The sequence below is a fragment of the Oncorhynchus kisutch genome, linkage group LG12, assembly GCF_002021735.2.
Source record: "Oncorhynchus kisutch isolate 150728-3 linkage group LG12, Okis_V2, whole genome shotgun sequence".
Classification (NCBI taxonomy): domain Eukaryota; kingdom Metazoa; phylum Chordata; class Actinopteri; order Salmoniformes; family Salmonidae; genus Oncorhynchus; species Oncorhynchus kisutch.
In genome coordinates, this window is record NC_034185.2 from 41662317 (window position 1) to 41685897 (window position 23581).

The 23581-nt window shown below is 43.2% G+C and overlaps 1 protein-coding gene and 1 long non-coding RNA gene across 2 annotated transcripts in view; both read right to left on the minus strand.

Moving 5' to 3' along the window:
• slc22a16 (solute carrier family 22 member 16) overlaps positions 1-19491 on the minus strand; it is a 65076-nt gene extending 45585 nt beyond the window's left edge. The window contains exons 1-2 of the mRNA XM_020496965.2: positions 19365-19491; positions 16530-17012 (exon numbers count right to left, since the gene is read on the minus strand). Of these exons, the coding sequence (XP_020352554.1) occupies positions 16530-17012; positions 19365-19408 (527 nt within the window). The 5' untranslated portion in view covers positions 19409-19491. The remainder of the gene's footprint in view (positions 1-16529; positions 17013-19364) is intronic.
• Positions 19492-22055: 2564 nt separating this feature from the next.
• On the minus strand, positions 22056-22419 carry LOC109900322 (uncharacterized). Its single transcript, XR_002256579.2, has 2 exons — positions 22377-22419; positions 22056-22285 (listed from the first exon to the last, which is right to left on the minus strand). It is a non-coding gene; the product is annotated as an uncharacterized LOC109900322 (long non-coding RNA).
• Positions 22420-23581: the final 1162 nt, after the last annotated feature.

Sequence of the window (23581 nt, forward strand, 5' to 3'; positions counted from 1 at the left end):
GCACTGTAGGTGGTGAGTGAGTTTCAAGTTTGGGGAAGATCATTTTCACCATAAAAATGCACCTTTCTAATAAAAGCATTACATGCATAATTGCATGGATATTCTGTGTTGAGCGGTTAACAAAGAAATAGGTCCTCCTATATGCTTAATTTGGAGTTATTAATGTAGCTTTAGATGTTCTACAAACGTTGGGCTATGTGTTTTGGTTTTTAATTCATTGTGAAGCTGTATGATGTGACTAATGATGATTTGAAAAAAGTAACTTGAAATGCATGAGCTCTGCTTTGTTTTTTTTGTGCAGGCTGTACACACTACATCAGTCACTCATTCACAATTTGACAAGCACTTGATAATGCCTAGAATTTCACTGCACTCTAAACAAATCCATGCCTTTTGCGGCCAGTGGCCGTTATGCCCTTCTCCCTGAGTGCTTCTCATTAGGCCTACTCAAGTAGTAGGCCTAACGAACAGCCAAAGCACTAGCCTAATTCAATCTACTATCCTCCATAGTACAAAAGTCAGTCTATTCTATTCTGTGTGAGAAATAAATATTCCCAACATGGTCTGGGACAGTTGTGGGATGCCAAATTAATACAACCACTTTAAGCTAAACAGATCAGAATGCTTAGCTTAAAATGTTGATAAACTATTAGGCTATTTCTTCACAATATAAGCGCAGCAATGTGCACATGTGTCACGCCCTGGTCAAAGTATTTTGTGTTTATCTTTATGTATTTGGTCAGGCCAGGGTGTGGCATGGGGTTTTTGTAATTGTGGTGTGTTTGTCTTGGGGTTTTGGTGGTGGTATTGGGATTGTTGCTTAGTGGGTTATCTAGCTAAGTCTATGGCTGTCTGGAGTGGTTCTTAATCAGAGGCAGGTGCTTATCGTTGTCTCTGATTGGGAACCATATTTAGGCAGCCATATTCTTTGAGTTTGTCGTGTGTGATTGTCCTTAGTGTCTTACTTGTACTCTGTTAGTTTGCACTAGATAGCTGTTTTCGGTTTTCATTACGTTTATTGTTTTGTAGTGTTTAGTGTTTAGTCGTGTTTACGTTTTGTTTAATAAATATGGATCGCAATCGACACGCTGCAGTTTGGTCCGACTCTCCTTCATCACCACTAGAAAACCGTAACAACATGGTAGTAGGCTATAAGCACTAATATTCCAAATCTTGTCTGCTAGTAATTCTAAGCAAATCTGGTCTGCTAAATGAACTAGTGCGGTCCACAGCCATACTGTATCAGGGCCTAACATAAGGAGAACTCAGAGTATGCTATTCTGTTCTTCTTACATAGACCACATTTTCTTTATATCATGCCTCTTTAGACCTGTCTAACATAAATCATGGATTTATTGTGAAGGTGCAGGCTATACTACATGGATTTATTGTGAAGGTGCAGGCTATACTACATGGATTTATTGTGAAGGTGCAGGCTATACTACATGGATTTATTGTGAAGGTGCAGGCTATACTACATGGATTTATTGTGAAGGTGCAGGCTATACTACATGGATTTATTGTGAAGGTGCAGGCTATACTACATGGATTTATTGTGAAGGTGCAGGCTATACTACATGGATTTATTGTGAAGGTGCAGGCTATACTACATGGATTTATTGTGAAGGTGCAGGCTATACTACATGGATTTCTTAGACTTTTTAAAATGTATATGTTCCAAAGGTCTGCATCAGCAGCTTGTGTGGAAGCCAGGAGATGCTAAATGTTAATTAACGGTCAATTACCGTGAGACTGACAGTCATTTCCCCTGGCTGGCTAAATTTCGTGACCGCCAAAGCCCTAGAAGTGACGCTTGGCATTTAGGCCAAAGAGTTAACTATTGGTTTCATCAGACCAAAGAATCTTGTTTCTCATGGTCTGAGAGTCTTTAGTTAACCTTTGGCAAACTCCAAGCGGGCTGTCATGTGCCTTTTACTTTGGAGTGGCTTCCGTCTGGCCACTCTACCATAAAGGCTTGATTGGTGGATGCTACAGAGATGGTTGTCCTTCTGGAAGGTTCTCCCATCTCCACAAAGGAACTCTAGAGCTCTGTCAGAGTGACCATCGGGTTCTTTGTCACCTCCCTGACCAAGGCCCTTCTCCCCAGATTGCTTAGTTTGGCCGGGCGGCCAGCCAGCTCTAGGAAGAGTCTTGGTGGTTCCAAACTTCTGCCATTTAAGAATGATGGAGGCCACTGTGTTCTTGGGGACCTTCAATGCTGCAGAAATGTTTTGGCACCCTTCCCAAGATATGTGCCGTAACACAATCCTGTCTCGGAGCTCAACAGACAATTCCTTTGACCTCATGGCTTGGTTTTTGCTCTGAGATGCACTGTCTTCTGTGTGACCTTATATAGACATGCGTGTGCCTTTCCAAATAATGTCCAATCAATAGAATTTACCACAGGTGGACTCCAATCAAGTTGTAGAACCATCTCAAGGATAATCAATGGAAACAGGATGCATATGAGCTCAATTTCAAGTCTCATAGCAAAGGGTCTGAATACTTATGTTTTTTTATTTATTCATACATTTCTAAACCTTTCTAAAAACGGTTTTCACTTTGTCATTATGGGGTATTGTGTGTAGATTTATGTGGAAATTATTTATTTAATCCATTTTAGAATAAGGCTGTAAAGTAACAAAATGTGGAAAAAGTCAAGGGGTTCGAATACTTTCCGAAGGTACTGTATGCTTAAATAATTGAAGTATTTGCTGTGCTAGACCTAATGGATAATGTTTGCTTTATAAATGTTGTTTTATGTTCTAAATCTAGAAAAACATGTAAAAATGCTAACGAAATTAGCCCTGGAGCATTTGATAGTGCTTTAAAACAAAACAAAACACAAAACACTTTTCTCTCTGCCCCATGGCAAAAGGGGGTGCTTTGCTCAGACCTCATGGGGGGCCTGCGAAACTACACTACGCCACTGATAGTGTACCCTTCTTCTGCATTACACAGACTGTCCGACCAAGTGACCGACCGTTGTATCTTACATGCTGACCACACTGTTTGCGTTACGTGCTTGAGCATTGCAAAATAAATGTACACATGTTATAAATGTACACGTTATTCATTAATTTCATCCAAACTGCTCACGCGCTTCAACAAGTGTCTGCGAAGCCAGGCGCTAAAATAGAACTTTGTTCTAAAATAGAACTTGGTTCTATTTTTGATGTTTGACGCGCTGCAAGTCCCACCTCTCCCATCTCCTCAGTGGTTTTTAGTAGCATATACCCTCGTGTGTGATTGAAAGACGAACTGAGGTCCACACTCCAGTCCAGTTGGTGGTGGTGGTAATGCACCTTAAAGTTGGTTGCCAAGCGCAATATAAAGTCTAAAGAAGAAGAAGACGGAAGGAGGAGCGATTACTAGAAACTAACGAGGTTTACCCTTTTATCTGTGGAGTAATTGTCAGAGTAAAGGACAATTAATCCACAGATGCATTTCAGGTAAAATAACAACCCAATATTCATATCCCAGGACAAATCAGCTAGCAACAGCAAGCAAGTTGGCTAAATTGCTATTGAATATTTCACGCGTTTCGACCAGTCCCCAAATAAATATAGTTCAGAGTTTGTTTTGATATTTCAAACTGCTTGTCCTGATCGCGTCTGGTGTGGATGGACAAAATCAACATGTGTGAGATGGTGCACGCGGGTGCCCGGTCTAGTCAGCATGTTACAGTATTGTTAGTAACTCCAAAAGTAAAGTGACGACAAGGGGTGCAGTGCTGCCGGAGCTGGTAAAAGTATTTCTGATTAATTCTAAATAAATCATTTTTAATTACCACAAAAATTCCATGAAAAATTATAGAATGGCAAACCAAATAAATATGTATAGCAGCCTAGATGTATGGTAAATGGGTGTTTCTTACCTGGCAGTGGCAAGAATGATGACAAATTATAGGTTACGTGTGTGCACTGTAGAGGCCCGTTGGAGGCTTGACCACTTTGGCCAATAAAAAATAAATCCTTGATGTTCATAAAATTCCACGGACCCTTCTCTTGTGTAGTGGAATCCAGATTGACATGTGACCACCTGTTTACGGCGTCACCGTTTTGCTGAGGACAACACAACTAGAGTGGCCATCGCAAAGTCCAAGGAGCCTGACCCTCTTTGGAATTTGCTATAGCCCTGCTTGGGATATTTAGCCTACATTGGCAATTGGTTGAGACAAAGGGCCCGTTCTAGCTTGGTGTGTCACCAAGTTGGTGTGCCAACTTGGGCCAAGTTGGAGGTAACAATGCATTTAGACGTAGTAATGATTTATGTTCACTTACTTAGACAATTGATTTGATAGCATGTTAATAAATCCATGCAAATAAATTTGATGAATTGATAGTTCACTTCTGTTGTCTTGTATTCTGTAATATGGTATATTGTAACACTGTCTTCAAGCTAATCAAATGCCATTTGTGATACAGTGAGTGAGCTACACAATACATTGAAATACCTCCTAACAATAAAACTCTCCTCGCAAACAGTGCAATGATATTAAAGGGAAATTTCACAGCTGCTCTAGTGAAAAGTTTGGACACACCTACTCATTCAAGGTTTTCTTTATTTTTACTATTTTCTACATTGTAGAATAATAGTAAAAACATCAAAACTAAGAAATAACACATATGGAATCATGTAGTAACCAAAAATGTGTTAAACAAATCTAAATATATTTTAGATTCTTCAAAGTAGCCACCCTTTGCCTTGATGACAGCTTTGCATACTCTTTGCATTCTTTCAACCAGCTTCATGAGGTAGTCACCTGAACTGCATTTCAGTTAACAGGTGTGCCTTGTGAAACGTAGCTTCCCCTGGAATGCTTTTCCAAGTTTTGAAGGAGTTCCCACATATGCTGAGCACTTGTTGGCTGCTTTTCCATCACTCTGTGGTCCAACTCATCCCAAACCATCTCAATTGGGTTGAGGTCGGGTGATTGTGGAGGCCAGAACATCTGATGCAGCACTCCATCACTCTCCTTCTTGGTCAAATAGCCCTTACACAGCCTGGAGGTGTGTTGGGTCATTGTCCTGTTAAAAAAAACAAATGATAGTCCCACTAAGCGCAAAACAGATGGGATGACGTATCGCTGCAGAATGCTGTGGTAGCCATGCTAGTTAAGTGTGCCTCAAATTTAAATAAATCACAGACACAGACACTGTCACCAGCAAACCACCCACACACCTCTTCCTCCATGCTTCATGGCGGGAACCACAAATGCGGAGATCATCCGTTCACCTACTCTGCATCTCACAAAGACATGGCGGTTGGAAGCAAAAATCTCAAATTTGGACTCATCAGCCCAAAGGACAGATTTCCACCGGTTTAAAATGTCCATTGCTCGTGTTTCTTGGCCCAAGCAAGTCTCTTCTTCTTATAGGTGTCCTTTAGTAGTGGTTTCTTTGCAGCAATTCGACCATGAAGGCCTGATTCACGCAGTCTCCTCTGAACAGTTGATGTTGAAATGTGTCTGTTACTTGAACTTTGAAGCATTCATTTGGGTAACTCTAGAGTCTGGTAACTTTAATGAACTTGTCCTCTACAGCAGAGGTAACTCTGGGTATTCCTTTCCTGTGGCGGTCCTCATGAGAGACAGTTTCATCGTAGCGCTTGATGTTTTTTGCTACTGCATTTGCAGAAACTTTGAAAGTTCTTGAAATTCTCCTTATTGAGTTAAGGTAATGGTGGACTGCCGTTTCGCTTTGCTTATTTGAGCTTTTCTTGCCATAATAGGGACTTGGTCTTTTACAAAATAGGGCTATCTTCTGTATACCACCCATACTTTATCAGAACACAACTGATTGGCTCAACTGCATTAAGAAGGAAATAAATCCACAAATGAACTTTTAACAAGGCACACCTGTTAATTGAAATGCATTCCAGGTGACTACCTCATGAAGCTGGTTGAGAGAATGCCAAGAGTGTGAAAAGCTGTCATCAAGTAAAAGGGTGGCTACATTGAAGAATCTAAAATCTAAAATATAATTTGATTTGTTTAACACTGTTACTACATGATTCCATGTGTTATTTCATAGTTTTGATGTCTTCACTATTATTCTACAATGTAGAAAATAGTACAAAATAAAGAAAACCCTTGATTGAGTAGGTGTGTCCAAACTTTTGATGGGTACTGTACAGCGCCTTGCAAAATAATTAATCTCCCTTTGCGTTTTTCCTATTTTGTTGCATTACAACCTGTAATTTAAATGTATTTTTATTACATGTAATGGACATACACAAAATAGTCCAAATTGGTGAAGGGGAATGAAGAAAAAAATACTTGTTTCAAAAAATTACAATAAAAAACAAATGGAAAAGTGGTGCATGCAGATGTACTCACCCCCTTTGCTATGAAGCCCCTAAATAAGTTATGGTGCAACCTTCAAAAGTCACAGAATTAGTTAAATGAAGTCCACCTGTGTGCAATCTAAGTGTCACATGATCTTTCACATGATCTCAGTATATACAGTGGGGAGAACATGTATTTGATACACTGCTGATTTTGCAGGTTTTTCCTACTTAATAAGCATGTAAAGGTCTGTAATTTTAATCATAGGTACATTTCAACTGTGAGGGACGGAATCTAAAACAGAAATCCAGAAAATCACATTGTATGATTTTTAAGTAATTAATTTGCATTTTATTGTATGACATGAGTATTTGATACATCAGAAAAGCAGACCTTAATATTTGGTACAGAAACCTTTGTTTGCAATTACAGAGATCATACGTTTCCTGTAGTTCATGACCAGGTTTGCACACACTGCAGCAGGGATTTTGGCCCACTCCTCCATACAGACCTTCTCCAGATCCTTCAGGTTTCGGGGCTGTCGCTGGGCAATACGGATTTTCAGCTCCCTCCAAAGATTTTCTATTGGGTTCAGGTCTGGAGACTGGCTAGGCCACTCCAGGACCTTGAGATGCTTCTTACGGAGCCACTCCTCAGTTGCCCTGGCTGTGTGTTTCGGGTCGTTGTCATGCTGGAAGACCCAGCCACGACCCATCTTCAATGCTCTTACTGAGGGAAGGAAGTTGTTGGCCAAGATCTCGTGATACATGGCCCCATCCATCCTCCCCTCAATACGGTGCAGTCGTCCTGTCCCCTTCGCAGAAAGGTATCCCCAAAGAATGATGTTTCCACCTCCATGCTTCACGGTTGGGATGTTCTTGGGGTTGTACTCATCCTTCTTCTTCCTCCAAACACGGCAAGTGGAAGAAAAAAAAGCTCTATTTTTGTCTCATCAGACCACATGACCTTCTCCCATTCCTCCTCTGGATCATCCAGATGGTCATTGGCAAACTTCAGACGGGCCTGGACATGCGCTGGCTTGAGCAGGGGGACCTTGCGTGCACTGTAGGATTTGAATCCATGACGGCGTAGTGTGTTACTAATGGTTTTCTTTGAGACTGTGGTCCCAGCTCATTGACCAGGTCCTGCCTTGTAGGTCTGAGCTGATCCCTCACCTTCCTCATGATCATTGATGCCCCACGAGGTGAGATCTTGCATGGAGCCCCAAACCGAGGGTGATTGACCGTCATCTTGAACTTCCATTTTCTAATAATTATTGTCCTGTAGCCCATCCCAGCCTTGTGCAGGTCTACAATTGTATCCCTGATGTCCTTACACAGCTCTCTAGTCTTGGCCATTGTGGAGAGGTTGGAGTTTGATTGAGTGTGTGGACAGGTGTCTTTTATACAGGTAACGAGTTCAAACAGGTGCAGTTAATACAGGTGATGAGTGGAGAACAGGAGGGATTCTTAAAGCAAAACTAACAGGTCTGTGAGAGCCGGAATTCTTACTGGTTGGTAGGTGATCAAATATTTATTTCATGCAATAAAATGCAAATTAATTACTTAAAAACCATACAATGTGATTTTCTGGATTTTTGTTTTAGATTTCGTCTCTCACAGTTGAAGTGTACCTATGAAAAAAAATACAGACCTCTACATGCTTTGCAAGTAGGAAAACCTGCAAAATCGGCAGTGTATCAAATACTTGTTCTCCCCACTGTATATACACCTGTTCTGAAAGGCCCCAGCGTCTGCAACACCACTAAGCAAGGGGCACCACCAAGCAAGCGGCACCATGAAGACCAAGGAGCTCTCCAAACAGGTCAGGGACAGGTCAGAGCACCATTAAATCCATTATTTAAAAAATGCAAAGAATATGGCACCACAACAAACCTGCCAAGAGAGCCCAGCAAAACACATGGACTAGGCAAGGAGGGCATTAATCAGAGAGGCAACAAAGAGACCAAAGATAACCCTGAAGGAGCTGCAAAGCTCCACAGTGGAGATTGGAGTATCTGTCCATAGGACCACTTTAAGCAGTACACTCCACATGTGGGAGACTCCCCAAACATATGGAGAAAAAAAGTACTCTGGTCAGATGAGACTAAAATTGAGCTTTTTGACCATCAAGGAAAACGCTATGTCTGGCGCGAACCAAACACCTCTCATCACCCCGAGAATACCATCCCCACAGTGAAGCATGGTGGTGGAAGCATCATGCTGTGGGGATGTTTTTCCATCGGCAGGGACTGGGAAACTGGTCAGAATGGAAGTAATGATGGATAACGCTAAATACTGGGAAATTCTTGAGGGAAACCTGTTTCAGTCTTCCAGCGATTTGAGACTGGGAGGAGGTTCACCTTCCAGCAGGACAATGAACCTAAGCATACTGCTAAAGCAACACTCAAGTGGTTTAAGGGGAAACATTTAAATGTCTTGAAATGGCCTAGTCAAAGCCCAGACCTCAATCCAACTGAGAATCTGTGGTATGACTTACAGATTGCTCTACACCAGCGGAACCCAACCAACTTGAAGGAGCTGGACCAGTTTTGCATTGAAGGATGGCCAAAAATCCCATTGGCTAGATGTGCCAAGCTTATAGAGACATACCTCAAGAGACTTGCAGCTGTAATTGCTGCAAAAGGTGGCTATACAAAGTATTGCCTTTAGGGGGGGGGGGTGAATAGTGGCACGCTCAAGTTGTCTGTTTCTTTTCTTATTTATTGTTTGTTTTACAATAAATAGCTAATTCATGAGGTGGAGGACCGCCCTGTGGATGTGTGAGCTCTTCTTGCAAAGAGGAATCATTAGAAGCAGCCATTGTGGCTATTCATTCAATAGACAGTGTGCGGTACATTGTCATCTATAGACGGTACAATAGCTCCTGTAAACTTGTTTTTACAAAGCGAAAATGAGTCATGAAAATTTTAATATTAGAGAAAATGAGTCAACCTACACTGAACAAAAATATAAAATGCAACATGCAACAATTTCACAGTTTTACAGTTCCAATGACAAAATCTGTCACCTTAAATAAATTCCTTATGACCTAATCTATGGATTTCACATAACTGGGACATGAATCTGTTAGTCACAGAGACCTTTAAAAAAAAAGGTAGGGGCGTTGGTCAGAAACCCAGTCAGAATCTTTGCATAGAGTTGTGGAATGTTGTTCCACTCCTCTTCAATAGCTGTGTGAAGTTGCTGGATATTGGCGGGAACTGGAACATGCTGTCGTACACGTCGATCCAGAGGATCCAACACATGCTCAATGGGTGACATGTCTGGTGAGTACGCAGGCCGTGGAAGAACTGGGACATTTTCAGCTTCCAGGAATTGTGCACAGATCCTTGCGACATGGAGCCGTGCATTACCATGCTGAAACATGAGGTGGTTGTGGCAGATGAATGCCACGGCAATGGGCCTCAGTATCTTGTCATGGTATTTCTGTGTTTATTTCTGTGTTTGAAATTGCGGATCGTTGTCCGTAGCTTATGCCTGCCCATACCATAACCCAACCGCCACTATGGGGCACTTTGTTCACAACTGTTGAAATCAGCAAACTGCTCGCCCACACGACGCCACACACACTGTCTGCCATCTGCCCAGTACAGTTTAAACTGCGATTCATCCGTGAAGAGCACACTTCTCCAGCGTGCCAGTGTCCATCGAAGTTGAACATTTGTAGGTACACCGAACTGCAGTCAGGTCAAGACCCTGGTGAGAACGACGAACATGCAGATGAGCTTCCCTAAGACGTTTTCTGACAGTTTGTGCATAAATTATTTGGTTGTGTAGTAACCTACAGTTTCATCAGCTGTCTAAGAGCATCTCACAGGTGAAGAAGACAGATGTGGAGGTTCTGGGCCGGTGTGGTTACACATGGTTTGTGGTTGTGAGGCTCTGGTGGACATTCCTGCAGTCAGCATGCCAATTGCATGCTCTCTCCAAACTCGAGACATCAGTGTCTCAATCTGTGTTTGTGACAAAGCTGCACACTTTAGAGTGGCCTTTTATTGGCCCCAGCACAAGGTGCAACTGTGTAATTATGATTCTGTTTAATCATCTTCTTGATGTGCCACACCTGTTAGGTGGATTGATTATCTTGTCAAAGGAGAAATGCTCACTAACCGGGACGTAAACAAACTTTAGCTTTTGTGTGCATGTGGACAATTTCTGGGAACTTTTATTTAACTCGTGAAACATGGGATCAACACTTTACATGTTGCATTTTATATATTTGTTCAGTGTAGATATCCTGCAACGTTCTGGCAGATAGGAACAACGTTGAGACAAGTCCAATGACTCTACTGAACAAGGACAACTATATCTTCTCGCGTGATCATGCAGTCGGCGAAACACAAAGGCCACAAAAATTCTACAAAACATGACTCCATAAATGTTTTGATCAGCAGGCTCAATCAACCAATGAAAGAAAACACAGCTATTGGGCATAAATATGTTTGAAACACTTTCTCATCGCTCATAATGATTAGGGAGACTGGAAAACCACCCCAAATAGTGTCTTGCGGTGAAGTTTCACTTTAAGCTGCATGTATTTGTATTTATTATATTTAGGGATGTTTACGACAGTGTCAAAGTTTATTACTAGCACAGGAGGCCGGCAAAACGACAGGTCATGGGCAAGAGGAGGTCAGTAATCCAGATCAGTGTCAAAAAGGTACAGAACAGCAGGCAGTCTCAGGGTCAGGACAGGCAGAGGTCAATAATCTAGTGTGGTGTGACAAGGTACAGAACGGGCAGGCAGGCCCAGGGCCGGCAGAATGGTCAAAACTTGAAAAACAGGAACTAGAAACAGACGGGCGCAAGGGGAAAACTGCTGGTAGGCTTGACGAACAAAACAAACTGGCAACAGACAAACAGAGAGCACAGGTATAAATACACTGGGGATAATGGGGTAGATGGGAGACACCTGGAGGGGGGTGGAGACAAGCACAAAGACAGGTGAAACAGATCAGGGTGACAGTATTTACATTAGTCTATAGCCTACAAATTGCTATGCCACGTAGTGGGCTATAGGCCTACTGCAAATTATTGTTGTTTGTTCCTGAACTTGTTCCTCCATCTGTCCTTCAACTCCAAAAGTTGGTTCAACTTCTTTAACATCATTGCATGACCCTTGCGCGGTCCTTTCAGCACCACGAAGGGCGCGTCAATTGTTTAAAATAACATCTCATCAAGATCTGTTGCCTACGCCCAATAGTCCTATTCATCACGTGTTATTATTATAATACATAGAAGATGATCACTTCTCACAATGGTGCTTGTTTAGTGAAGCTAAATCAAAGCAGAATCAATGTCTCGCAAGATCACATAATGATTCATTTGCATTTACATAACAGAACCGAATATAATACCATAGCAGAGTAGGCCTATAACGTTAGTTACGCCATAAACACCTAATCATTTCTAATGAGATTTTAGGATGGCTAGCTGAAGCTGAATAGTTGAATATTTTCTCATGCGCCAAAACTCAACAGTGTGCCACTAGGCTGGATATATGCTTCGATTGAAACATAAGACAAGAAACGCTAATAGTCTGCTCACACCATCTGCTCTAATTCTCTAACGAAACAGTAATTTAAAGAATGCATATTCCCATGAATGAGATCAATCAAATGATTGGTATGGAAATGCAATTTGGATGTTTCACTGGTAAAACGTGAAGAATTATCATTCACAATTCAATTCACTAAATTCACTAAATTCCTAAAGTATTTATATTTACTTCGGGACCCCTCAACTGAAGCTAGCCAGCTAACCAGCGGGTATGCTAGCGGTCTTCAGCTAACCGGTCATCAGCTAACCTGTAGTTCGGAAAGCTCTCGCCTGTTCGTACAACGCGACTCTAACCAGAGCATAACGGACCTATTTATTTTTCATCCCCGGATTCATCCCCGGATTCCCACCGCAAACGGAACATCTTTCAGCTGGATTTTTCAGCAACTAGCTATCTAGCTAAACCGCAACCCCGGGTTACTCCTGGCTAGCGTTTCCACCCACTTAGCTTGAAGCTAGCCCGGCCGTAGCACCTGTGCTACCACCGTAGCATACTCCTGAGCTACAATACCCGGGCCCACGACCGGTCTATCGATGTCATCGCATGAAGAGGAATAAACAGACTCACCCCATCGCGACGTCCCCCAAAGGCTAACTCTCTAGCCCTCACTATCTCCCTGCTTGCTAATTCGGCCTGCTAACTGCTAGCTTGTCCAGCTCCGGTCCGCTAACTGCTACCTTGTCTAGCCCGGGCCTACAAACTGTTAGCTTGTTAGCACAGGCCTGCTAACCGCCTGAATCGCCGCGTCCCAAACGCTTACCGGACCCATATTTACTTTCTATCTCTTTTGACTTTTAATTTTTTATACCTTCCGGAAACCTGCCTCACCCAATGTGATAAGGAATCGCTATTATTTTTTTATTTTTAGAACACACTCAAGAACCTCCAGAAGCTAACCAGCTAACTAGCTACAAGCTACTTAGTCATTGTTAGTTTTTTTTTACCTGGATAACACTCGCCAGTCCAGCTTCCCTGCCCCATCCACCGCTGCCCCCTGGACACTGATCTCTTGGCTACATAGCTGATGCACGCTGGACTGTCCATTAATCACGGTACTCCATTCTGCTTGTTTGTTTTATCTGTTGGCCCCTTTGCCTAGTCTACGCCATTTTACCTGCTGTTGTTGTGCTAGCTGATTAGCTGTTGTCTCACCTACTGTTTTAGCTAGCTTTCCCAATTCAACACCTGTGATTACTGCATGCCTCGCTGTATGTTTCTCTCAAATGTCAATATGCCTTGTATACTGTTGTTCAGGTTAGTTATCATTGTTTTAGTTCACAATGGAGCGGGGAGGAGTTGCAGTTTACTGCAGAGATAGCCTGCAAAGTAATGTCATACTTTCCAGGTCCATACCCAAACAGTTCGAACTACTAATTTTGAAAATTACTCTCTCCAGAAATAAGTCTCTCACGGTTGCCGCCTGCTACCGACCCCCCTCAGCTCCCAGCTGTGCCCTGGACACTATTTGTGAATTGATCGCCCCCCTAGCTTCAGAGTTTGTTCTGTTAGTTGACCTAAACTGGGATATGCTTAACACCCCGCCAGTCCTACAATCTAAGCTAGATGCCCTCAATCTCACACAAAACATCAAGGAACCCACCAGGTACAACCCTAGGTCAGTAAACAAGGGCACCCTCATAGACGTCATCCAGACCAACTGGCCCTCCAAATACACCTCCGCTGTCTTCAACCAGGATCTCAGCGATCACTGCCTCATTGCCTGTATCCGCTACGGAGCCGACCACCAGTCAAACGACCACCCCTCATCACTGTCAAACGCTCCCTAAAACACTTCTGTGAGCAGGCCTTTCTAATCGACCTGGCCCGGGTATCCTGGAAGGACATTGACCTCATCCCGTCAGTTGAGGATGCCTGGTCATTCTTTAAAAGTAACTTCCTCACCATTTTAGATAAGCATGCTCCGTTCAAAAAATGCAGAACTAAGAACAGATACAGCCCTTGGTTCACCCCAGACCTGACTGCCCTCGACCAGCACAAAAACATCCTGTGGCGGACTGCAATAGCATCGAATAGTCCCCGTGATATGCAACTGTTCAGGGAAGTCCGGAACCAATACACGCAGTCAGTCAGGAAAGCTAAGGCCAGCTTCTTCAGGCAGAAGTTTGCATCCTGTAGCTCCAACTCCAAAAAGTTCTGGGACACTGTGAAGTCCATGGAGAACAAGAGCACCTCCTCCCAGCTGCCCACTGCACTGAGGCTAGGTAACACGGTCACCACTGATAAATCCATGATTATCGAAAACTTCAATAAGCATTTCTCAACGGCTGGCCATGCCTTCCGCCTGGCTACTTCAACCTCGGCCAACAGCTCCGCCCCCCCCGCAGCTCCTCGCCCAAGCCTCTCCAGGTTCTCCTTTAACCAAATCCAGATAGCAGATGTTCTGAAAGAGCTGCAAAACCTGGACCCGTACAAATCAGCTGGGCTTGACAATCTGGACCCTCTATTTCTGAAACTATCTGCCACCATTGTCGCAACCCCTATTACCAGCCTGTTCAACCTCTCTTTCATATCGTCTGAGATCCCCAAGGATTGGAAAGCTGCCGCAGTCATCCCCCTCTTCAAAGGGGGAGACACCCTGGACCCAAACTGTTACAGACCTATATCCATCCTGCCCTGCCTATCTAAGGTCTTCGAAAGCCAAGTCAACAAACAGGTCACTGACCATCTCGAATCCCACCGTACCTTCTCCGCTGTGCAATCTGGTTTCCGAGCCGGTCATGGGTGCACCTCAGCCACACTCAAGGTACTCAACGATATCATAACCACCATCGATAAAAGAGAGTACTGTGCAGCCGTCTTCATCGACCTTGTCAAGGCTTTCGACTCTGTCAATCACCATATTCTTATCGGCAGACTCAGGAGCCTCGGTTTTTCGGATGACTGCCTTGCCTGGTTCACCAATTACTTGCAGACAGAGTTCAGTGCGTCAAATCGGAGGGCATGCTGTCTGGTCCTCTGGCAGTCTCTATGGGGGTGCCACAGGGTTCAATTCTCGGGCCGACTCTTTTCTCTGTGTATATCAATGATGTTGCTCTTGCTGCGGGCGATTCCCTGATCCACCTCTACGCAGACGACACCATTCTATATACTTTCGGCCCGTCTTTGGACACTGTGCTATCTAACCTCCAAACAAGCTTCAATGCCATACAACACTCCTTCCGTGGCCTCAAACTGCTCTTAAACGCTAGTAAAACCAAATGCATGCTTTTCAACCGGTCGCTGCCTGCACCCGCATGCCCGACTAGCATCACCACCCTGGATGGTTCCGACTTAGAATATGTGGACGTCTATAAGTACCTAGGTGTCTGGCTAGACTGCAAACTCTCCTTCCAGACTCATATCAAACATCTCCAATCGAAAATCAAATCAAGAGTCGGCTTTCTATTCCGCAACAAAGCCTCCTTCACTCACGCCGCCAAGCTTACCCTAGTAAAACTGACTATCCTACCGATCCTCGACTTCGGCGATGTCATCTACAAAATGGCTTCCAACACTCTACTCAGCAAACTGGATGCAGTTTATCACAGTGCCATCCGTTTTGTCACTAAAGCACCTTATACCACCCACCACTGCGACTTGTATGCTCTAGTCGGCTGGCCTTCGCTACATATTCGTCGCCAGACCCACTGGCTCCAGGTCATCTACAAGTCCATGCTAGGTAAAGCTCTGCCTTATCTCAGCTCACTGGTCACGATGGCAACACCCATCCGTAGCACGCGCTCCAGCAGGTGTATCTCACTGATCATCCCTAAAGCCAACACCTCATTCGGCCGCCTTTCGTTCCAGTACTCTGCTGCCTGTGACTGGAACGAATTGCAAAAATCGCTGAAGTTGGAGACTTTTATCTCCCTCACCAACTTCAAACATCAGCTATCTGAGCAGCTAACCGATCGCTGCAGCTGTACATAGTCTATTGGTAAATAGCCCACCCTTCTTCACCTACCTCATCCCCATACTGTTTTTATTTATTTACTTTTCTGCTCTTTTGCACACCAATATCTCTACCTGTACATGACCATCTGATCATTCATCACTCCAGTGTTAATCTGCAAAATTGTAATTATTTGCCTACCTCCTCATGCCTTTTGCACACATTGTATATAGACTCCCCCTTTGTTTTCTACTGTGTTATTGACTTGTTAATTGTTTACTCCATGTGTAACTCTTTGTTGTCTGCTCACACTGCTATGCTTTATCTTGGCCAGGTCGCAGTTGCAAATGAGAACTTGTTCTCAACTAGCCTACCTGGTTAAATAAAGGTTAAATAAAAAAATAAAATAAACAATTGACAGTGATGATGGCCTATTTGGTAGCCTATGCCTAAACTTGGTGTTTGAGGGTATTAAAAATGTGCATTTTTCTTGAGACAATATGTGTGGGCATAGGCAGACATTGCAATTGGTATGCATATTTTATAACGCATACCAATTGATTGAGGAAATTATGATGTCATTTACTTATTTATTTTGCTCTCCCTCCACATAAAACAAATAGCCCTACACCACTGATGACGACGTCCATGTTTTGTCATCGACACCCTTCCAGTTATCAAGGTTCTCCAGGGCACAGGGACACCGCAGGGGACAGACATGATCCCCATATTTGGGATTAAGTAGGTGGGGAGAGCTACTCTTACCTATCAGCGATGTCCCCGAACACCAGTGCTCCGACCAGCACCCCCATCATAAACGTGGGCTGACACAGCTTGGCCAGCCATTCCCTGTCACACACCAGGTCCCAGTCCGTCACAATGCTCTGATACACCTCACTGTGGTCGTACACATAATGGTAGTTCCAGTCACACTTTTCCGTCGTCCTGTTGACGACCTGCTCGTAGGTAAAGTCTGTGGGGTTCATCCGCTGAGTGCGCTGGCAGGTGCTAAGCTCCCACTGTTGGCCCACAGTCGTTCGGACCACCATGGGCCCGTTCGCCGGTTTGAAGAATGGTAGCACCTCCTCCAGGGAAGCACCAGTGTGGTTCCCATACAGGACGTCAGTGATGTTACCTGGCGGAGCACAGACAAAGTTTGGCCTCTCCACGAGGAACACGGAGGCCAGGTAGTGGATTCCACAGGCTATGGCCTGGAAGACAGCAGCAAAGTACAGACATGCCTGGAACCTAGGAGGTGGAGAGGAGGATGAGAGTGAGAGAGGTGAGTATAATATAGGGGGTTCAATAAAAGGATAACATGAGGAAGTTGCATTGTAAAACTTTGCCCTGTAAATGTACAGCATTATACTGGCAGAAGAGTTGCCAGTTAAATACTGTAATTTAGCTTTACAGAAGGGATGCTTAATTAACCCTATGGATAAGAAGGGTTTTCAGGGCATTGCTTGTGTACTACAAGTGTGAACTACAATTCCGAGGCTGTTTTAACATTCATAAATGCCAATAATCATCACTTGCAAAATGGTTTTCGAAACATATGCTTATATACCTTTATCTTTCATATCAGCGAGAAAGAATTGTTCAAATAAAAATGTAAAATCAAATCAAATATACACTTAATGTAGGGGTTTTGCACAGATCCATATGCTGTGTGCCTCCAGCTGACAAACTACACTTCCTCCCCAGTTATGCTTACACACAGGTGTTCGGAGCATGCTAGATAGCTAATTAGCACAGGTGGCCGCCTATGTCCTCTGTCTGTCTTCTGTAAACAAGCACTGTAACATGGAGCTATGGTGTGTCATGTTTGTCGAAGTGAGGAGACCAAAGCGCAGCGTGATGTGAATACATTATACTTTTAATAGACGGACACTAAACAAACTATACAAAATAACAAAACGAATGTGAAGCTATCATACAAAAGTGCAGACACAGGCATACATAGACAATAACCCACGAAATACCCAAAGAAGATGGCTGCCTAAATATGGTTCCCAATCAGAGACAACGATAAACAGCTGCCTCTAATTGAGAACCAATCTAGGCAACCATAGACATACATAAACACTTAAATGGTAAACAACCCCATAAACCTACAAAACCCCTAGACAGTAAAAAAAACACATACATCACCCATGTCACACCCTGACCTACCAAAATATATAAAGAAAACAAAGAATACTCAGGTCAGGGCGTGACAGTACCCCCCCACAAAGGTGCGGACTCCGGCCGCAAAAACCTAATCAAAAGGGGAGGGTCCTGGTGGGCCTTTTTCACGGCGGCGGCTCAGGTGCGGGATGTGGACCCCGCTCTACCTCAGTCTTGGCCCACTTAGGTGGCGCCTCTGGAGCGGGGACCCTCGCAGCGGGCCCCGGACTGAAGATCATCGTAGAGGGCGCCACTGGACGGAAAGACGCCTCTGGACTGAGGAGCGGCTCTGGTTCCGGCCTGCGACCAGTCGTGGTAGGTTCTGGACCGCGACCCGTCGTGGTAGGTTCCCGGACTGCGACCCGTCGTGGTAGGTTCCGGACTGCGACCCGTCGTGGTAGGTTCAGGACTGCGACCCGTCGTGGTAGGTTCAGGACTGCGACCCGTCGTGGTAGGTTCCGGTCTGCGGCCTGTCGTAGGAGGTTCCCGGTCTGCAGCCCGTCTGGCATCTGTTTGAACTTGTTACACTTGTGTGGGTTGCAGACTCCGTCTCATGCTACCACTAGAGTGAAAGCACCGCCGCCATTCAAAAGTGACCAAAACATCAGCCAGGAAGCATAGGAACTGAGAAGTGGTCTGTGGTCACCACCTGCAGAGCCACTCCTTTATTGGGGGTGTCTTGCTAATTACCTATAATTTCCACCTGTTGTCTATTCCATTTGCACAACAGCATGTGAAATTTATTGTCAATCAGTGTTGCTTCCTAAGTGAACAGTTTGATTTCACAGAAGTGTGATTGACTTGGAGTTACATTGTGTTGTTTAAGTGTTCCCTTTATTTTTTTGAGCAGTGTATTTTACCACGCATTCTACAGTGTTTTCCCATTGAAATTACAGGAAAGTCTTAGTGTGCATCAAAGAAATGAAACCGTTACTATCCAACGTAATTGATACCTGCGTTCTTATAATAAAGTAGCCTAACAACAAACAAAAAAATTCTTCATATGCAAAAAATCCAAACATTAACTATACAATAGGTGTATATTAAGTGTTATGGTTGCATAGTGAGAATGAAAAAAATAAATATATTCTAAAAGAGAATGTCTATACAATTTTAACGCGTCAATGATGCAAGGCACTACACATCCGTCTCTCTAAAAAGGAAGAAAGCTGCTGCATTTTATGTGCAGAGAGAAAGAAACATCTACTTTAAGGTCTGCCATATTTAGGGCTACTATGTAAGCTAACCATAAATATAACCATAATCCCCATAGAGCTATTTAAAAAAAAAACAAAACTCTTGACTACAAGAGGGTATACGGTCATCATATCCCTATGGAGGGTGGTCGACTGAACAGGACACATTCTTATAGTTTACGATAGCAAGGATATACTGATTCAATGCAATAAACATGTATTGTTCCGGGTAACCTACCTTTTGAAGTGTCCAAACTCATCGAATATACGCTCCACGCTCATAACTCGTTGACAGGTCTGGCTCGCCACTGACAATTTGTAAATGTTGGCTTTCACTTGAACACGGAGTAGGAGGGGCGCGCGAATAGGGGACATTTCCACTCAGTGCGGCTAACAGGAAACATTTTTTTCGCAACTATGGTCAAGAGTGTGGCCAAGGGTGAATTTGACAGTCCCGTAGGCTGGGATTTTTTTCATATTTTTTCCTCCATGATATATATTTTTTATCACTGCTATATGGATAAAATGTTACACATTTGGCCTAGCCATGATGTTTCCTTTGATCCGTCGGATAAGCACTTAGGCCTAACACCTCGTCAATTCACTGCTTTCGGAGATCCAGTGATTCATCATTCTAGCACTCCAAAATAATACAGTGTCCTTCTGTTTTCTTTGATGAAAGATATCACATCACATTCACTCAATCAATTATCCTACTACATTAAATCATTCATAGACGCCAACTGTCTCTCTCTGTCTCTCACAGACACACAACTGCGCTTTTTCCAGGCTTGTGTTTTATGCTTCTTGTGCCTGACACACACTGGCGGTCCCGTGTGTGTCAATTAATCACGTTTTATTTGTGACGTGCCGAATACAAGAATTGTAGACTTTACCGTGAAATGCTTGCTTATGAGCCCTTTGCATTTTTGGGAGAGTTAAAAAGTAAAACATTATAAAATAAATAATAACACAATAAAATAACAATAATGAGGCTAAATTAAATGGTACCAAGTCAATGTGCTGGGAGTACGAGGTAGTTGAGGTGATTGAGGTAATATGTACATGTAGGTAGGGGTAAAAGTGACTAGAACATCGTGTGTGTGTGTACTGTGCTTGCATGTGCGTGTCTGCTGCATTTTTGTGGCACTTTCAGACTATAATATGTTATAAAATAATCCATAGCTCATATTAATGAATGATTGTTAGGCAGAACGTGCCTCTGCTGACTCTATCTGGCATAGGGCAGCAGGTGAGGAGCAGAGGAACGGGTGGTTCTATTGACTTACTGTATCTCTCCACCCTACCCTGGTTGGCTACAACAGGTACCCTCTGTTTGTATTAAGAGTGAAACTAAACTTGGACTTAGCCTTTCTAATATGCACTTAACACAGCACTGAGGCAATAATTTGGACTCCATATGAATTTAAAATTGAAATATCTCTGCATGCCCCCCTCCTAATATCCTGGCTGGCACACATATGTACTATAGCCTACTGTGCTACTGCTTTATGATGGAAATGGCTGAAATATTATTTGATGATCAAAGTTATGTCTATCTACTGTCCATGAGCGGCCAAGTATGTTTCAGACTCAACAATCAACAGTTAAAGTAGCAGTAATAGTAGAAGTAGTATTACTAGAAGTAGTACTAGAATAAGCAGTAGTAGTACTAGTAGTACTGTTATTGTCCAAGACAGGAAATTGGTTTGCAGCATACAGTTAACAAGTTCTTCATGCTGACATACATCCAACTTCCTGTTCATCTGCTAGCATCTACTTCCTATATTGAGACCTCTTACAATTGCGGGTTTCCGTGTTCAGTCTCTCAACCTTTGATCTCACAACCTGTGCTCTTATTTTTTTAGGAAGGATAGATTTTGAGCCTTGTAATAGAGGCATAAAAGCACTGTAAAAAAATATGTTGATTTAATGTACAATAAATAGTAAGCCAACCATCGGCAATAGGATTGTGAGTTTGCTCAACATTTGGGCCTATAGCTGAACCAACATACATTCTCAAGTTGAATTGTATATTCACTCGGTTATGAATTTTAGGATGATTGAACATACAATTCAAATTGACAATTTATTCTACTTTATTTGCATATAGTGCCTTGCCTTTCGAGTGAATTATAGTTGCCAACCATTACTGTATTTGTTAGCGACAGAGACATGATTGTTGTATTCAATGGTTTTCAGTACTGTAGCCTACACTGAGTTTCTAAGTGACTATGTACAGTACCGTTCAAAAGTTTGGGGTCACATTGAAATGTCCTTGTTTTTCAAAAGAAAAGCAGATTTATTGTCCATTAAATTAACATCAAATTGATCAGAAATACAGTGTAGATATTGTTAATGTTGTAAATGACTATTGTTTCCTGGAAACCGCAGATTTTTTATGGAATATCTACATGGTGTACAGAGGCGTACAGAGGCCCATTATCAGCAACCATCATTCCTGTGTTCCAATGGCACGTTGTGTTAGCTAATCCAAGTTTATCATTTTAGAAGGCTAATTGATCATTAGAAAACCCTTTTGCAATTATGTTAGCACAGCTGAAAACTGTTGTTCTGATTAAAGAAGCAATAAAACTGTCCTTCTTTAGACTAGTTCAGTATCTGGAGCATCAGCATTTGTGGGTTCAATTACAGGCTCAAAATGGCCAGAAACAAAGACCTTTCTTCTGAAACTCGTCAGCCTAATCTTGTTCTTAGAAATGAAGGCTATTCCATGCGAGAAATTGCCAAGAAACTGAAGATCTCGTACAATGCTGTGTACTACTCCTTTCACAGAAAAGAGCAAACTGACACTAACGATAATAGAAAGTGGAGTGGGAGGCCCCGGTGCACAACTGAGCAAGAGGACATGTAGATTAGCGTCTAGCACAGGGGAACCCAAGAGTAGACTCAGACGAGGAAACAGAGATGAATGAACCAAGGTATTTATTGTAACACAGGGAGATATGGAGCGCAGATCCGGTGAAGCTTGGATGAGTTGTAGGAAACCAGATGTGGAGGCTGAAGTTGGCGTGTGCAGGGTTGGGACAGGGTAAACAGGTCCGGAGGGGAATCCAAGGGAGTGGTGGTGTGGTGAGTCCAGAACAGGGTAGCAGGGTGGTGAGATGTGGAACAGTAGACAGAGTCAGGGTGGCAAAACTGCAGTGAGAGGATAAACAGCGTCAAGATGGGAAACAGGTACAACAGGGTAAAGGGATCTTGAACAATAATAATAATGGCATAAACTGACTGAGCAGAGATTATGATCTGGCAGAGTGGAAGTGGCAGAACTGAGTATTTGTAGAGGTCTTGATAATGGAGCAAGTTGCAGCTGGTAGGGATCTGCTCTGACTCCAGCACACCTGTCTCCAACCACACAATCACACACAAACAGAAAGGGAGGGGGAGAGAGAGAGAGAGTGTGTGTACTGGGGGAATGGCTGCAGGTCAAGCAGAGTTGTTGAGGTAGACAAAAACAAAACGATTCAACATGTCCCTGAGCACATTGTTGACCAGGGCCTGGAAAACGAGTGACACCTGGAGGTTGGAGGAGACAATCACAAAGACAGGTGAAACAGATCAAGGCGTGACAGCACGATTGTGCGTTTACTTGGATTGAACAAGAGTTTAGGCAATTTACTTGGATTGAACTAAGAGAGTGGGCCCTTCTACGGTATCCGACCGGACCTAGTTACTGATGTTGGGACTACCCTGGCTTCGGAGAGCATGTTTGTGATACAGGATTTGGCCAAATCCCCATATGTGATACATCGAAACAAGTATATGAAAGAGAACTCAAGTTGACTTTCGTAACCCCATTTCTTTGATAATATGAGTGAGATGTATCACCGCATTTCCCTGCTGTTAAGAGAGTGAGGAAGAGAATCATGCTCGAGAATGACAAGAGGGCAGGGGAGTGGCTCCTTATAAGAAGGTGAAGGGCTCACCTCATTCTCCACTCTGTCTGTCTCCAACATAAGCTCTAGATAGTTTTTTCAGAGTATATGTAGTTGAAGTCAAAGTTTACATACACCATAGCCAAATACATTTAAACTGAGTTTTTCCACAATTCCTGACATTTAATCTTAGTAAAAATTCCCTGTCTTAGGTCAGTTAGGATCACCACTTTATTTTAAGAATGTGAAATGTCAGAATAATGGTAGAGAGTGATTTATTTCAGCTTTTATTTCTTTCATCACATTCCTAGTGGGTCAGAAGTCTACATTGACTCAATTAGTATTTGGTAGCATTGCCTTTAAATTGTTTAACTTGGGTCAAACATTTCGGGTACCCTTCCGCAAGCTTCCCACAATAAGTTGGGTGAATTTTGTCCCATTCCTCCTGACAGAGCTGGTGTAACTGAGTCAGGTTTGTAGGCCTCCTTGATCTCCCACGCTTTTCAGTTCTGCCCAAAAATGTTCTATGGGATTGAGGTCAGGGCTTTGTGATGACCAC